We start from the raw sequence: 18,313 nt of genomic DNA, 5'->3' as shown, positions 1-18,313 counted from the left end.
AAAACCAGTTTGTACATAGATTTAGTTTTTTCCATATAACTTTTTTGTTCTTATAAATAGAAAAAACTTTATAGGAAGTAATTTGTTTAGAATAAAATGTTCTGTATTCTGTGAATTTGACATTATTTTGTAGCTCCAGTAGTTTCAAAGTGACGGACAGTAGAACTCAAAAAATATTTTTTCAAAAACAAAATCTTTACACATCTACAAAGATATTCATCTAAAAACACAGGTAAGGAACCAAATAATATATTTATTCTTATTCTATAGTTCATAAGGAAAACAAAAATATATATTTTTGCTAGGTTATCACTTATACAATATTTTCTAAAAATGTTTAACGATCACGGCAATTTACCCAAAAACGGCCTGCCACTGAGACCAAAAATGACCGCCACTTAGAGGGTTAAACTACGATCAATCTCAAGCTACATAATATGTTGTTAACTCCTTCACTGCGACACGAGATACATGCTGACTTTAGGATAGGTAGAGTAGTAGTGAAGTGCATCCATTGCAGTCAATGTTTTAAACTATGATCAATCTCAAGCTACATAATATGTTATTAACACCTTCACTGCGACACGAGATACGTGCTGACTTTAGGAGAGGTAGAGTAGTAGTGAGGTGCATCCACCGCAGTCAATGTGTTAAGCTATGATCTATCTCAAGCTACATAATATGTTGTTAACACCTTCACTGCGACACGAGATACGTGCTGACTTTAGGAGAGGTAGAACAGTAGTGAGGTGCATCCACTGCAGTCAATGTGTTAAACTATGATACATCTCAAGCTACATAATATGTTGTTAAGTCCTTCACTGGGACACGAGATACGTGCTGACTTTAGGAGAGGTAGAGTAGTAGTGAGGTGCATCCACTGCAGTCAATGTGTTAAACTATGATCAATCTCAAGCTACATAATATGTTGTTAACACCTTCACTGCGACACGAGATACGTGCTGACTTTAGGAGAGGTAGAGTAGTAGTGAGGTGCATCCACTGCAGTCAATGTGTTAAACTATGATCAATCTCAAGCTACATAATATGTTGTTAACACCTTCACTGCGACACGAGATACGTGCTGACTTTAGAAGAGGTAGAGTAGTAGTGAGGTGCATCCACTGCAGTCAATGTGTTAAACTATGATCAATCTCAAGCTACATAATATGTTGTTAACTCCTTCACTGCGACACGAGATACGTGCTGACTTTAGGAGAGGTAGAGTAGTAGTGAGGTGCATCCACCGCAGTCAATGTGTTAAACTATGGTCAATCTTCTGCTACATAGTATGTTGTTAAGTCCTTCACTGGGACACGAGATACATGCTGACTTTAGGATAGGTAGAGTAGTAGTGAGGTGCATCCACCGCAGTCAATGTGTTAAACTATGGTCAATCTTCTGCTACATAGTATGTTGTTAAGTCCTTCACTGGGACACGAGATACATGCTGACTTTAGGATAGGTAGAGTAGTAGTGAGGTGCATCCACCGCAGTCAATGTGTTAAACTATGGTCAATCTTCTGCTACATAATATGTTGTTAAGTCCTTCACTGGGACACGAGATACGTGCTGACTTTAGGAGAGGTAGAGTAGTAGTGAGGTGCATCCACTGCAGTCAATGTGTTAAACTATGGTCAATCTTCTGCTACATAATATGTTGTTAACACCTTCACTGCGACACGAGATACGTGCTGACTTTAGGAGAGGTAGAGTAGTAGTGAGGTGCATCCACTGCAGTCAATGTGTTAAACTATGATCAATCTCAAGCTACATAATATGTTGTTAACACCTTCACTACGACACGAGATACGTGCTGACTTTAGGAGATGTAGAGTAGTAGTGAGGTGCATCCACCGCAGTCAATGTGTTAAACTATGGTCAATCTCCTGCTACATAGTATGTTGTTAAGTCCTTCACTGGGACACGAGATACGTGCTGACTTTAGGATAGGTAGAGTAGTAGTGAAGTGCATCCACTGCAGTCAATGTTTTAAACTATGATCAATCTCAAGCTACATAATATGTTGTTAACACTTTCACTACGACACAAGATACGTGCTGACTTTAGGAGAGGTAGAGTAGTAGTGAGGTGCATCCACGCAGTCAATGTGTTAAACTATGATCAATCTCAAGCTACATAATATGTTGTTAACACCTTCACTACGACACGAGATACGTGCTGACTTTAGGAGAGGTAGAGTAGTAGTGAAGTGCATCCACTGCAGTCAATGTTTTAAACTATGTTCAATCTCAAGCTACATAATATGTTGTTAACACCTTCACTACGACACGAGATACGTGCTGACTTTAGGAGAGGTAGAGTAGTAGTGAGGTGCATCCACTGCAGTCAATGTGTTAAACTCTGATGCATCTCAAGCTACATAATATGTTGTTAACACCTTCACTACGACACGAGATACGTGCTGACTTTAGGAGAGGTAGAGTAGTAGTGAAGTGCATCTACTGCAGTCAATGATTTAAACTATGATCAATCTCAAGCTACATAATATGTTGTTAACACCTTCACTGCCACATGAGATACGTGCTGACTTTAGGAGAGGTAGAGTAGTAGTGAGGTGCATCCACTGCAGTCAATGTGTTAAACTATGATCAATCTCAAGCTACATAATATGTTGTTAACACCTTCACTGCGACACGAGATACATACTGACTTTAGGAGAGGTAGAGTAGTAGTGAGGTGCATCCACGCAGTCAATGTGTTAAACTCTGATGCATCTCTAGCTACAATATATGTTGTTAACACATTCACTGCGACACGAGATACATACTGACTTTAGGAGAGGTAGAGTAGTAGTGAGGTGCATCCACGCAGTCAATGTGTTAAACTCTGATGCATCTCTAGCTACAATATATGTTGTTAACACATTCACTGCGACACGAGATACGTGCTGACTTTAGGAGAGGTAGAGTAGTAGTGAGGTGCATCCACGCAGTCAATGTGTTAAACTCTGATGCATCTCTAGCTACAATATATGTTGTTGATACATTTACTGCGACACGAGATACATACTGACTTTAGGAGAGGTAGAGTAGTAGTGAGGTGCATCCACGCAGTCAATGTGTTAAACTCTGATGCATCTCTAGCTACAATATATGTTGTTAACACATTCACTGGGACACGAGATACGTGCTGACTTTAGGAGAGGTATAGTAGTAGTGAGGTGTATCCACCGCAGTCAACGTGTTATGAAATAAATAACAAAGCGGAAGGTTATTTGTCTCCGACATTTTCCATCACTCTGGACATCAAGAACTATAACATGAGAACTAGTACGAGGCCTAGTAATCTACACAGTAGTGATTACTGAGGATGTAAAGTTGATTGTTATCATTGAAATTTTAAGCATACACATGTAATGAACGAGTTATGTTTCCAAAAATATCATGTTTTCAGGTTTAATTTTCAATGTATTTACAGATTTTGTCACATTATTTAATGGATATTGAATCAAATATTCTCATAGGAATGAGCAAAGATGTGTAATTAATCCCCAGATTTATTACAAATATTTCAGCTTACACAAACAAATATTTAAATTCAAGATTACCAGTCTATCATTATGATACACTAGACATGTTAGTTTTCATTTACCACCAAAAAACTACTTGTCCAGCCACCTAGTGGCAGTGCTTAAACAGGATTAATGCAGAAGGGACCAAGCACAATTTAAGAGATGAATAGTAATGAATAACTTATACAAATATCACAAGTTTAATAAGAAATATTTATAAGTTTAGTATAGATGATGCAACAAAGATTTATTTTTTAAGGTAAAATTAAACAGGGTTAAGAAAGAAGTAACCAATAAGATTCAGCCTTCGTGTGAGAGAGTCACTGATCCACAACAGAGCTAACATGTACAACAGTTTTAACAAATTTGCCTAGCAATTTTTCATGGGTAAGAATATTAATAAACCTAACAATGATTACTCTCTGGTAGGCGTATGTTAAACAGAATACATTTTTGCTGTCATGCATGAGCCTCTTTTTCACTTTCACTTTTTGCTGCCTCATGTAGGTACGTTTTTAATAGTGTGAATGGTGATAACATTTCTTCCACTGACTGCCCCTCATATGAGATTAAATTTACTAAGTGACAGCTGGTGAAGGTCTTCATTGAAAACTGTTTGGTACCTGATATTCTAATACTTAACAAATAGCATTGAAGATGAAAATCACCTCATTCTGAGCATCCTTGAGTTGTCCCAGCAAGTATTCTGTGATAACAGCCCCGTGGTTGGCATGTATCAGTCCCAGGGCATATAGGCCCCCACCTTCTGAGAAGCCGGAGCTAGGCCCTGCTTCCTTGGGCAAGTAGCTCTGCATGAGAGCCAGTGCTTCCTGCTCGTGTCCACGATGGATCACTCCCAGTGACGCTGTGGCCGTCAGTTTGGCCCAGTTGGTAGCTCTAGCTAGCCATTCCAAGTTATCTCTGCAAGATTCAAGATCTTTATTGGCCATTAAATAACATTTTCAGTTACAATAGGCTTCGCCATGAAAAAACATTTCATATAAAAACTAATTTACTTACTACTAATTTAGTTACATTAACCAGATTTATTTTGTAACAGATCAAACATGTTGCACTTCATGTACTCGTCAACAGAATAAAAAGCTTTTGTCTTCAGCCAAGTTGAAATCCTTAATTTAAACTTATTAATCGGTAGTTCTCTTATAGCTAATGGTAGTTTATTGAATAATCAAGTTTGTTGGGAATTGTAACTATTATAAGCCCGAGTTAGTCTTACTTGAGGAACTACAAGATTATATCGAAACCTAGTGTTGTAATCATGTACTAACTCATGAGAGATAAAGGTGTTGATATTTTCTCTAACAAACACTAAATTCTTATATATATATATATATATATATATATATATATATATATATATATATATATATATATAAATACAAGCAAGAGTCATTATTTTAAAATTACAAAAAGACTGTCTGCAGGACTCTTGATTAAAAAGATCCGCCATTAACCTGATTGCCTTTTTTTTGCCACAAGAAAACTTTTTTGGAGGCACCAGAGTTGCCCCATAGACGGGTACCATAAGAAAGGTGTATATGAAACAGTCCAAAGTAGGTCATTAACAATGCTTCAAAATTAACACAGTACTTAAGTTTACGTAGGAGAAAGATTACTCTAGAAAGTTTTTTACAGATACCTTCCACATGTGGCCTCCAGCTAAGTTTACTGTCAAGTACAATCCCCAAGAGCTTAACAGGTTTAATGTAGTTATCGTCTAAATTTAAATTATTATTGTATGTAAAAATTATGTTTTGAGTCTTATTTTCATTTATAATAAGGTTGTTGGCTGAATACCAATCTTTAGCTTGTTGAAGAGCATTAATTAATTGTACATTAAGTTGCTGTAGATGGAGCTTATATTGGTCACTGTTAAATTACATGAAAAACATAAAACCAATATTTAAAACTTTTATTTGTTTTGTGAGGCCTTTCAATAGCGAGGCTATCATCTTCAGACACATCACAAAAGTAAATGCAAAAAGTAAATTTGATTATTATTAATAGTTAACATATGTGATTTAATATTAATTTGTCCTGTGTGGCGTAGTGTGTAAATACAATTAAATTATTACTGGTATTATACTATATAAATTTTGAATGTTATTTTTGTAGTCTACGTTTAAGTAATATTGAATTTTGTATTGGTCCATCTTCTTGATTTAATAGATCTTCTGTATTTGTTTGATTAATGTAGTATGACTCCCATGCATTTAAATATCTTGGGAGTGTTAACATGTTTTAATAGTTTTAGGTTTTTCTGTGATATAGTGTGTCCAGTATTGATACAGTGGTGTGCGACGGCCGATTTTTCTTTTCTGTTGAATTTTATGTGGGAGCAATGTTCTTTATATCGTGTATGAATTTTTCTTCTTGTTTGTCCAATGTATTTTTTGTTGCAGTCATCACATTTAATTTGGTATATACCTGATTTATTAATAATTTCTTCTTCATCTTTTGGATTTTTTAATTTATTCTTCATGATGCAAAATTAAATTGGCTTAGTTTGGAAATAAAAAATATGTATTCAAAACAAGCTTCTTTGGAATTAGAAGCTATTGAACAGCATTTAAAAATTACCAAAAAACTGTCACCAGTGTATTATGATATATTCGAAGAACGATACCAAAAACTACTTCAGAGTATTGAGTTTAAATGTAATAGAAAAATGGAAACACTTGAAAAGAAGTTTGATAATTTAATAAAGAATCAAATTAAACCTGAAAATAATAAAAATGTATTCCCAAATCAGTGCTTAGTTAAAAATTTATCTTCTACATCATTTTCAGACGATGAAATATCTCTTTTGAATAAAGGTTTAAACTTCAACTTCCGTAATTCAAAAGACAATGAGTCATTAGTGATTGATATTGAAACAAACATTCAAAATTTAAACTCAAATCAAAAAACATTAATTAGATCTGATGTTTACTCAGCTATATCTAATGGCTTAAATAGTTCTAAAAAGCTAACATTCCGCAATGAAGATAAGAAAAATAAAGACGCATTACACAAGTTACAAAATAAAAATGTTTTTTATTTAAAATCAGACAAAGGAAATTCAATAGTAATCTTGAATTAAGACGATTATTATGAAAGAGTAAACAGTATGTTAAGTAAAGGACCCTACAAACTTTCAACAAAAAATCCACTTTCAAAATTTACCCATTCCACATCAGAGTCTATGAGACAATGTAAAATAGTAATCAATAATGAAATATGTAGAAAGCTTTTAATATCAAACCCCATTCTACCTTGATTATACTGTTTACCGAAAGTTCACAAACCTGGAAAGGAAATGAGACCTATAGTGTCATCAATAAATTCTCCAACATATTTACTGTCTAAATGGTTGCAAACCAGACTTAAAGAGCTACCACAATTTCCTTCATTAGCAATAAAAAACAGATATGAATTTTTAAATTTAGTAAAAAATATTGAAATTGAAGATGATGAGTACTTAGTATCTTTTGATGTTACTTCTCTATATCCTAACGTATCTATGAACACTACGATTCTCTTAATACAAGATTGGCTTCAGTCTATACATTTATCAAGCAAAGAAGTTGAAGAGTTCATGCTTCTAATTAATCTATGTATGAATCAAAATTGTTTTCAGTTCAAAAACTTATTTTATTTTCAAACTGATAGAACAGCAATGGGAAATCTTTTGTCATGCTTCATTGCAAATATTTTCTGAAGATGATAGCCTCGCTATTGAAAGGCCTCACAAAACAAATAAAAGTTTTAAATATTGGTTTTATGTTTTTCATGTAATGTAGATTAAGTTGCCACACATCCACATTAGAACAAAGAAGAGTTGTATCGTCTGCATAAAGTACAGACATAGATGAAACATTAACATGAAAATCATTTATAAAGACTAAAAACAAAAAAGGACCAAGTACAGAGCCTTGGGGAACACCTGCTACCACCTTCTGATACTGTGACGAAACATTGTTTACAGTTACCATTTGCATTCTATTTGTTAGGTAACTTTGAATCAACTTTAATTCTTTGTTTCTTACACCATAAAAATTAAGTTTTTCAAAAAGAATAGAGTGAGTAACAACATCAAAAGCCTTTGTTAGTCTATAAGGGTAGAACCAATTACCTGTTTGTTTTCTAGACCACTAAGAATTGAATTTACTAGACATTCTATAGCCTTAGCAGTAGAGTGATTTGGCCGAAATCCAAATTGGTTTTTGTACAGTAGATTGTTTTCCATAAAATACTTATATAATTGTTTAAACATACAGGTTTCTATTATTTTGCTAAGGGTTGGTACAACAGTAATAGGTCTATAGTTCTCGGGCATTTCTTTTCGTCCTTTTTTAAAAATAGGTTCACATCAACAGTTCACATCAATCATCACTTTTAACCCTTCACACACCATTAACTTATCCTGTAACACCAGAAGAAGACAAGTAAAAAAATGTTTTCCTATAAGGCCAAAGCTAATTTTTATTATAACTAAATTATAAAATGTAAAAGCAAAATAAGTATAAAATATGGAATTTTATTTAAAATTACCGTATTTATTGATAAAAAAAACTATTTACGAACCTGATTTTTTTCAAATAAATTTAAATTAAATTAAATACACCTTGTTGCACTATAAAACAAGATAAATATTTAAAACTAATCACAACACTACCATACAACGAAGAATAATAACGAGATACGTTGTAGACGCGCACTCATGACAACTGAGAAAGCAGTAATACACGCCACGGATATGTTTGGTTATGGTTCTGTAGGAGACGCAGAACTGATGAGCAGGTGGTCAAAGATGACAAAGGGTGCTAACTGCTACCCCCTGCCGCAGAGTGAAGGTCATTTATAAATACTTCCTTGGCAACCATGATAAATATGAAGCGTGCACCGGGCATTTCGATGCCCTTTTGTGAACATAAAAACTCTCTAACAGACATAATCTATAATATCGGATATAACTTTATTTGGCATTTTGGTCAAATTCTACCATTTTAATATATCCGTTTACAGTGTGGCAAGTGTTAAACTTTCCTCTTAATCCATTTTCAACACATCATAGATAAAATTAAAAACCTATGAAATTATTATTTACATTAAACCTTCAAGAAAAATATAAACTTTAACTATTTCTTAAAATTAAGAACGTTTCTTTTAAAGTGGCTCCATTCTTCTGTAATGGTATGGTAAATAAGCTATTTATTTTTAACTGTAAACCACTTGATAAAATATTTTATTACTTCAGATTCTATAATCAATATAAATTACAAACCATTAGTATTAACTGTTAATCGTATTTCAACATCTCATTGGTTTTGAGATACTGAAATTTAAGTTTCTGAAGTGAAACATTTATGATTAGAGACAACACAACTATGATTATAACACAACTTAAAACTTTAGCCCAGTGTTAAAAGTGGAGCCTCAAATGCAACTAACCTGTACATATCTTTAGAGCTAGCTGCACACTGATCTGGTGTATGGGATATTTTGATAGTTGTTGCCATTGATTCTTTAAAAAATGAACCCGAACTACAAACTGGAAAGAGTACGGTAATGATCAAACAGTAATGTAACTCATCATACTATGTAATAATCTAAACCAGGCTTCTGTGTCTACACTCAAATGAGTTTTCTGTCTACTTGTTGGTCAAATTTTCAGTAAAACTTTACCATTGGAGCCTAGGAATGAGATGATTCGCATATTTTGATATTAAAATTAAGTAGGATGTACACAAGATGAGATTTCGGTAATACCACCAATGGTCAAGTCCAAATTGCTTTGAAAGACAGGATCATGTGTTGACCACATATCAAATTAGTAGGCTTTAAAATCATAAATGGTATTAATTTTTATGTTATTTTTGCTTGACACCAATTATCTTAGTGATAAATATCCTCCAAGAAGGACTGATTAGTTCATTTTGACATGCCACCATCGATACATGTCATCAAAGACAGTTGATTTAAACTTTCACACTGTTATAGTTTAATTATGTTTTATATCACAAAACAAGCACACTTCAAGAAATTATGTATCAGGTATGAATCTATATATATAAAAATGAATGTTTGTATGTTTGTCCTTTATGGAATCGTGAACTATTGGACCGATCATGATGAAAATTTGTACGTATATGTATTTTTCCACGGAGAAGGTTTATAAGCTATGCCCATCCCTTTCCCGATTCAGGATTCCGCCCCACTGGTTACAGAAATACCCATAAGAAATGCATTGCAGCAAACATATGTTAACGTCTTTTCAAATTTTTAATCAGCTGTTCTTTGTAAACATATATTACACTTATAGTTTTAAAGCATAGAGTAAGCTTAAGAGAAACGACAAATTTTGTTTAAACTGTTTTTGCAATCACTGTTAAACATAGACTTTACTATCCAGATAATACAATTCAAATTTGACGTAAAAATTCACCTTTAACTGCAATATTTATTTAATATAAACCATGCTCATGCTTGATCAGAAGAGTAATGCAGATATCATAATTACTATCTTACGTTGGCTACAAATATAAAGAATGTTATAAAATCAACCTTAGTTGTTTTTTTTTGACAGAAGTATGGTTCTCAAAACTCCGTGTGTACATATTCTCTCGATCGAGACAACAAAGCAAGCTCAATCGTGGCATCGGAGATATAACTAATTTAATCTAAAATTTATTATAGTAAAAAAAAAAATTTACTAAGTAATATAAGGACTTCGGTTCTTAAGATTTGCGTGCGAAGCCGTGGGTAACAGCGAGATAGAGGCAGGAATATGGTACATACCTTCATAATACGCCCAAGAGGCTCACGATGGAACGACTATCAATTATCTCAGCAATGTTTAGAATGTGATAGAAAAAGAATAAGTGAATATAGTGTACTGTTTTCAACGGGAAATTGCGTGCGAAGCCGCGGGCAACTTTTGCAAAAAATTATTGAAATGCGCAGCAAAGCGCGCCGGGCCCGCTAGTATCTTATAATTCACAATTACCTGAAAAACTTATCAGAGTTGGTTCCACTATATATAAAAATGTTAGTTATGACTGTTGCGATGTTCTTGAGAACCATGTAGTGTGGTTGCACCTGATGAAAAGAACTGCAAACCCATATTTGAATACTTCATAGTTAAATATTACCTGAGAAACTCATCATCATTGTGCATAAAGGTATTTGCTATACCTGTTCTTGACACACAGCATGTCAGTAAGGTTAATCCAAATGAGGAACGGAAGATCTGAATATATGATAGTTAAATATTACCTGAGAAACTCATCATCATTGTGCATAAAGGTATTTGCTATACCTGTTCTTGACACATAGCATGTCAGTAAGGTTAATCCAAATGAGGAACGGAAGATCTGAATATATGATAGTTCATGATTACCTGAGAAACTGGTCAGAGGTGGTTCCACTGTGCATGAAGGCGTTGGCTATAACAGTTGCAGTATGGCAGATGGACACCCGAATCGCATCCTTGGTGTTCTTGAGAATCAACATGTCAGTATGGTTGCTCCTGATGAGGAACTGCAAGTGCAGATCGATTGACACTTCTCCACTCAGAATTTTACTCAAATTCTGAATCCGTGACTGAAATACCTTCTCTTCTTCGGTCTGTAAAGGCATTACTCAGTTTAAGAATACAAGTGCAAACAATAATTAACAGTAGTTAACACTACTACTGTTCAAGCTAAATAAATTTCTTACATTGCTATACAGGGTGAACATGAATATTCTTGGTAATATTTTAGGGAATTATTCTTTGTGTCAAGAAAAACTTTGTATAAACATGAGTAAAAAAAAATAGTTTACCGTCTTTTTATTATTAAACGTTTTTAGATTGTTTTTCATTTCAAAAAACAGTAGAGATTAAAAAACTCAAATTTTTGCATTCTTATTTCTCTTGCAGTCTCACATCTAGATAAACTAGCATATTATCATATCACAATTCAAGAATGTTTTTTAAAGCTTAATACTATTAATAGGATTATAAAAATATTTATAAATAACTATAACATTTTGACTAGTGATGTGTCAAAGCCAAATCACAAATACACTAAATGTTAGATAAAGATTCAGATTTAAGAATTGAGTAATGAGATTCGACAATCGAATTCAATTTATAGAACCATAAATTTGTGTATAAACATTTTTTGGAATGCTTACCCTACCAATTAATATTTTTTACCTATGATTTTGGGTAAAATCATAGGTATGATTATGGTTTCTTCTCTATTTTTAAATGATAACATCTTGCACAGAATTCTTAATCAATAAAATTCCTTAGTTTTTGTAGATTTTAAGAACCTACCAAACATAATTCTATAGGCTACCTATTTAATGAGAGCACACTGTGCTTATAGTTCACAATATGAGAGCCAATATGCATTGTATAAGCACATAATTTGCTTTTTATTGAAATCTATAGAAAACTTACCCCTACAAAATAAAACGATCATCAGCCATGCTAATTTTTGGGAAGTCGAAACAGAAGAGCATGAAAAAGGTTAAAAACAAAGAATAATTTTTTCTCAGATTATAGTTTTCTTAGTTTGTCACACATCAAACTAACCCCATCAGACATTTAGAAGAATGTTAAATCAATCTGAGCTAACCATATACAGACCATCAAATTACCAATTTTCAGTGTATTTATCTAGGATAACTGTCTAACAATATAACTATTTATATATCTGACAGTCGGTTTTCAGTGTTTGAACCTACAAAATATGTAATTTGAGAAGAAAATCGTAATTTCATATTTTTAACCCTCCCATTTCCACCTCTACCAAAACTAGTGCAGCTGATGATAAAGTTCTTTCTTATGAAAATTTGTATTCTCAATTTCAAGAATAACTAGGTCATGTGCTTATGCAGTCCTAATTGGCTCTCAGCTTCTAAACTATTATCATACATCATACATTGCATTATATATGGATAAAATCTGGCAAATTTAATTTATTCTTAAGTTTTTGTTGTCAGTTACTGAAATCAGTGTGGTAGGAAAACCTTAATATTTTATTTGTGGCTCAAACACGCCTCAAATAAACCTGATCATTCTACAAGACAATTTATTCTTACCAATTCATGCTATGTGACAATCTACATAACATGTACGACTAATTACCATCTTTAACATGTGTTAACTAACAAATTACGTTTGCCTAATCTAAAATAATCCTAGATAAATCTGCAGGTGTTTACTGTTGCTGAGTTAAGAGCAAGAGAGAAAACTGACCAGGCTTTCCATGTCACGGGCTGGCTCATCAGTAACAGCATTGTCTGCTACTGCGACAGGTGAGGGAGACGAGGCAGGGTTCTCCACTGGCACTTTGACTACAACATGTGCTGCCTGTGGAATGGGAGCAGACACTCGCAATGCCTGCAGCACTTGGCCCAAGAACTGTTGTGTAGCCGACTCGTACATGTCGAAAGCGATCTGATATGCCATCAGAGTACTGTCCTACAACACATCACACCAACTTCATACTTTTAACATTTAAAATTGTGAATTCTCAACAGTTACATTATGCGAATAAAAAAATTGTTTTTCAAACCTGTACATCTAATTTTATTGGGGCAATTGAAAAAAAAATGTTTCTTATTCATTTACAACTCAAAATTATTACTTAGTACAACTTAAATTTAAAACAAATATTTTAACAAAAGAAAATATGACTAACTACAGAATGGACAAAATAACTACTACCCGGCACAACTAACGGGACACTGTGTGTGCTGCAGTAGTCATTGTGTGCTCTGTGGCAGGCAACGAACATTTGACTGGCCACCTCTTTCCACCTTCTCGTTAAGCAACAACTAGAAGTAGTCTTTTTCTTTAGTTATTTATATATTTATTTTTAATTTTATCTTTAGAACAACTACTTAAGGGTTTTACAAAATGCCAATACTAAAGTGTAAAACAAGAACAAGAACAATACAGAATGCTCAGTAACAAATATTACGTTAACAAGACATAAAATCAATTATACCTCTGATTCCTTGCTGAGTTTCTCAAGGACCTGGGCAACAGACTGAGGATCGTCCAAGAATATCAAGCACTGGCACATGTTAACGTAGTCAGGGGTAGTCAGGTCTCGGTAGAGAGAGACCAGAGAGCGCAAAACCTTATTGCGAAAACCTCTGCTCTCCAGAGACGACATTGCCACTTGAAAGGCATACGACAGCATCCCACTGACGTCATCCTGAACCCAAAAAAGTTTAGTAATAACTGAGTCTTGCTCCTCCTCAATCACTAGAAATCATTAATCATTCAACATAGGATTATAATTTATTTTGCTTTTCAGATGACCAATATTTTTAATATTTCAGGCTATACAGATTTGATTAAGGTTATCTCACTCTCAATTTTACATAGTTACATTTATTTTATAAATTAAATCATTTTACTTACAGACTCCAAGATAGATTTCTCAAATATGTCCATACGTCTAGTCTCCAGAGCAAGGCCTAAAGCTTGCTTGTACTGTCCATCATCAAGACAACGTTGGAACATTCTGTTGACAATAGACTCGAGGCGAGGGTCTATTTCCCGACGTGCTTCAACAGGAGAGTCCATGTTGGCACTACTCAGCTCGGTGTAGTGGTCTATGCATTTAGCTGTAGTGGGAAAACAGGAAAATTTAATAAGGTCAAAGTTATTAATTCTGCCAAATATTATGAATTACCTTACTAGTAACATTGTAACTATTTTTCCATTGCTATAATTTTTATGATTTTTCCAAACTAAATCATCAGAACGTGACTGTTGTTTGATGTCCAATTAAAACTATAGATAAGTTGTTTTCATCCGTTATAAACTTAATTTGGTACTTGTAAGACTTTTAATGGGTATATGTATTTATTAATATTTAATTCTCATTGACCATTGTGGTATGTATGGCATTGTCCCATCATGTACTGTACTGCATCATTGTATACTATAGCAATAGAGGTTTAATCCATTTCTAGTTATAAAACCTTGTGTGAATGCAGTTTGCTCATGCTTACTTTTCTATACTTACAGTAATAGTTTTGCTTTGATAGGAAATTCTCTATTAATTGTACGCTAATATTGACACATCCATAACAAAACTTTACAAAATCATATAATAAGTATATTACAATCAGACATAAAATTGACATTCAATGACAGGTTATAAAAATTTTGAGATATACACATTTAACCTCCGTCAATAGGACATTTTTATAACACCATATCATTTTCAGAACATTTACAAGGCATTTTTTAAGTCTTAAGAATAGGTCCTTTGTAGAAATACAGCAAGTAATGTTTGGAATCATTTTTGAAGCCTTAAGATCATTTACAATAATATTTTGTTAAGGAGAGTCCAATCCCCTTTTCAGCCTTATTCTGTCAGTCCTCATGGGCCACTGGCTTGTGCGAGGATTTTATCAATCAGAATAAGGTAGAGAGTCGATACAATAAAAGTTCGATGGTACTGATAAAAATGCTACAGTCACAGACAGAATTTGTATCTGCACTATCTCTAATTGAGATCAAAATCTGACGTCTTAGACCGCTCTGTCATCGGCATTCCCATAACATAATGTATATATATTTATAAAACTTACCAATAATGGTATCAACATATTCTGATCGAGCGTTCACATCAAATAAATTGCCAGCTCCAAGAGCATACTGAAGTGAGTCACTGAAGGAGCCAAGGTGGTAGTACACCTTGCTGGCGACCAATGCTGCCAACTCATGCATGTTGAAGTTTTTGTCCTCATGCAAGATTTCACTGTAAAAATAATAGTTGACAAATTACATAAGTAAAATTTCTATGTAACCTATAAGGTAACATTTGATATTATATAATTGATAAAATTTGTATAATCAAATTTATCAATCCAGTGAAATACAAATAAATTATCATTTTCAATAAGTTAATATCATCACCCAAATGAAGGAATAAAGAACTTACATTTTTTGGATGGCTTCAGAAATTTCTGGCCAGAATTCATCTACAATCAAATCCAGCTTCTTCAACGCAAACACCTTTAGTTCAGGCATCGGCTCCTCTAATAGGGATATTATCCCAGCTGAAAAAGTATTGTAGTATTATTTTTATGAAATGTAGTAAAAATGTAGAACTAATCAATAGACAACCTAAACCAAGATGCATAATTACATTTTGTGATCAGAAATTTGTAAATTTTAATTAAAATTTCTTCATTGTGTCTTCCTGACTAAAATAACCCATTTGAACTTTTACTTTGATATTATCTGGAGCCAGCTATTTTTTAATAGTTTTTGTTATCGAGGACATACAAAAACTAAATTATTAGAAAGAACAAACTTTATTTCACTTACTATGAATACTGCATGCCATTATGACGATCGGTTTTTTGTTCTCTGCCTACTAAAAAGATGTTGGCAAGGACGCCACTATGTCCCTATCTACTATTTATTATAGGCTATACATACATGTGTATTATAAATATAACAAAATTATAAGTCACTATTTACAAGCGTGCACATGATCTGAGGTTGTACTATTTCAAGAGATGATTTACTTTTCCACCAGAAATGCGGGGAGGCACCACCAAAGTCCGCACTGAAAATTCCGTGATCTGATGTCAGAAAAGTTGGACGATCTAGGACGTGATCTGAAGTCGGGAAAGTACAGATCGGAAATGCCCCTAGCTATCAGTGCGGGCCTCAGTGACGGGGAAAAAGAAAAACATCCCTCAAGAAAGTACTTAGAATCAAATTATTGATAATTGTAAGAAGCATAAAAACTGTGTCCCATTATCGTACTCTGCACCTTTAATTTTATTGCTGATGAATAATATTGCATTAAAAACTGATTAATTACAGTATATGACAAAAGAAGATTCTTGGAGCAATTAGAACATTTTAAATTTGATACAACTAATAATCATCACAAAATTTTCTAAAAATAATTTTTATTTTCAAAGGCCTTGCACAAAATAAAAGCTAATAATGGAAAATAGTGTGATCATTGTTAGTTATAAGAAAAATATGGGATGAATGGCGGAGGCTTTAATAAGTGGCCTCCTACACTTGTTATTGAATTGTGATGGCCACTTATTAAAGTCTACCCGAAGAATGTTTGTGAGTATTGGTCTAATTTTACAAAACAACCATCACATGTTAAAATATGAGAAATTAAACAGGGAGTTATGAGAACTATCATAAAACTTTAAGTAGTTTAAGTTACAATTAACTTTTGTTTAACCCTTTGTGTGCATTCGCATATCAGACGCGATAAAAACATTGTAAATTGATGGTACCGATTGCCTCAACGATCCATATTTAGATGATATTTAATATAGTACCATTAATATATATTTTTTAAACTATAGTACCATTAATATATATTTTTTAAACATGATAATGTGATATATATTTTAACAAACAAACTGGAAAAACAAAATGTAGAATAAAGATAGTAAAACGTAAATCAAGAGTACTGTAATTTATCATGGGTAGGGTACGATAAGCGGACCCGGTTTTTTATATCGAAATTGGCAAACGATATTACTTAATCATAACCATCGATACAATCAATCGATACTGATTAATTATTTTGAACCATTAACTTAAATAACCTACATCAATAGCTGTAAACACTTTCAAATGATACTTGTAATGTAATATTTCAATTATTTATAAGTAACATTTTATTATTAAAAATGAGTCAGTTTTAGAAAACTAAACGACATTGCTTTGAAAGATGATAAGACATGTTTTTTGTGACTTCAACATGTTGTACTCATACCGAAAAACCCATTATGTGAAATTTGTGGGAAAGAAACAACTGTAACTGTGAGAGGAGCAAATATGGTCGTCTTCAGTTTTCCTAATTTTGGTTATAATAATTTGTTTGATCACTGTAAATATTAAATTCATATTTTAATTTAATACATATGATTGTTATTGAGGACTATAGATACTTTTATATCGATTGATAATGTAGGATTTAAGATGCAAATATTAGGTATCGATGATTACATTCTTTGATATAAAAAAAACCGAGTCCGCTTATCATACCATACCCTTTATCATTACTATTGTACACCATAGTAAATGGTAATTCATCAATTTAAATTTGTACTGTACAAGCAAAATTGAAAAGAATGTGGTATTTTCTCCAGGTTTTTAAGTGCTTGACCCATTTTACAGTAGGTATGTGAAAATGGAGCATGTAAGCTAATCAACACGAAAAGGTCTGTACAGATTCAAAGATTATAAGATATAAAATCCATTATAAAAACATACAAAATAAAAATAAGTGTCTAAGCTTTATCAAAACAATAGTATTTACACAGAAAAACAAGGTTAAAACATAACCTCAACGCCTTGTCTGGTATACTCTATCTAAAACAATAATTATAATTTTACCAAATTAATCTAAATTTTCTTTTCTAAAACTAACGCTAAAAACGTTTGAATAAAAAATGAAGAGCCATTTAATACTTTATACAGAGTAAAAATTTATTCAATGTAATGACTTGCACATTTGAACTCTATAACCTCACTTATTTGAAGTAATCACTTGACACATTATGGTTTAATGTTACTTTAGAGTTTAATATTAATAAAAATATTACCTGCTGACGTAATATTCATTGTAAGAAGTTTATCTTCAATTAAACTTTAATATTCAGTCCGATTTCTCAAAATCAAATATACAACAATAATACGACGTCTACAACGTTCTATTCAATCCACAGAAACAAGCAAGCAAGGCAAGGCAACTGAACTAAACCAAA

At 33.0% G+C, this 18,313-nt stretch overlaps 1 protein-coding gene across 1 annotated transcript in view; it reads right to left on the bottom strand.

Annotated features, from left to right (window-relative positions):
- Positions 1–18,313, bottom strand: part of LOC124359608 (26S proteasome non-ATPase regulatory subunit 1) — a 251,882-nt gene extending 233,569 nt beyond the window's left edge. The window contains exons 1-8 of the mRNA XM_046812494.1: positions 18,152–18,313; positions 15,499–15,616; positions 15,146–15,315; positions 13,965–14,170; positions 13,543–13,755; positions 12,789–13,013; positions 10,938–11,164; positions 4,204–4,456 (exon numbers count right to left, since the gene is read on the bottom strand). Coding sequence (XP_046668450.1) covers positions 4,204–4,456; positions 10,938–11,164; positions 12,789–13,013; positions 13,543–13,755; positions 13,965–14,170; positions 15,146–15,315; positions 15,499–15,616; positions 18,152–18,170 — 1,431 coding nt within the window. The 5' untranslated portion in view covers positions 18,171–18,313. The remainder of the gene's footprint in view (positions 1–4,203; positions 4,457–10,937; positions 11,165–12,788; positions 13,014–13,542; positions 13,756–13,964; positions 14,171–15,145; positions 15,316–15,498; positions 15,617–18,151) is intronic.

The sequence above is a fragment of the Homalodisca vitripennis genome, chromosome 4, assembly GCF_021130785.1.
Source record: "Homalodisca vitripennis isolate AUS2020 chromosome 4, UT_GWSS_2.1, whole genome shotgun sequence".
Classification (NCBI taxonomy): Eukaryota; Metazoa; Arthropoda; class Insecta; order Hemiptera; family Cicadellidae; genus Homalodisca; species Homalodisca vitripennis.
Note: the sequence above shows the minus strand (reverse complement) of the source record. Positions and strands in the feature narration are given on the sequence as shown.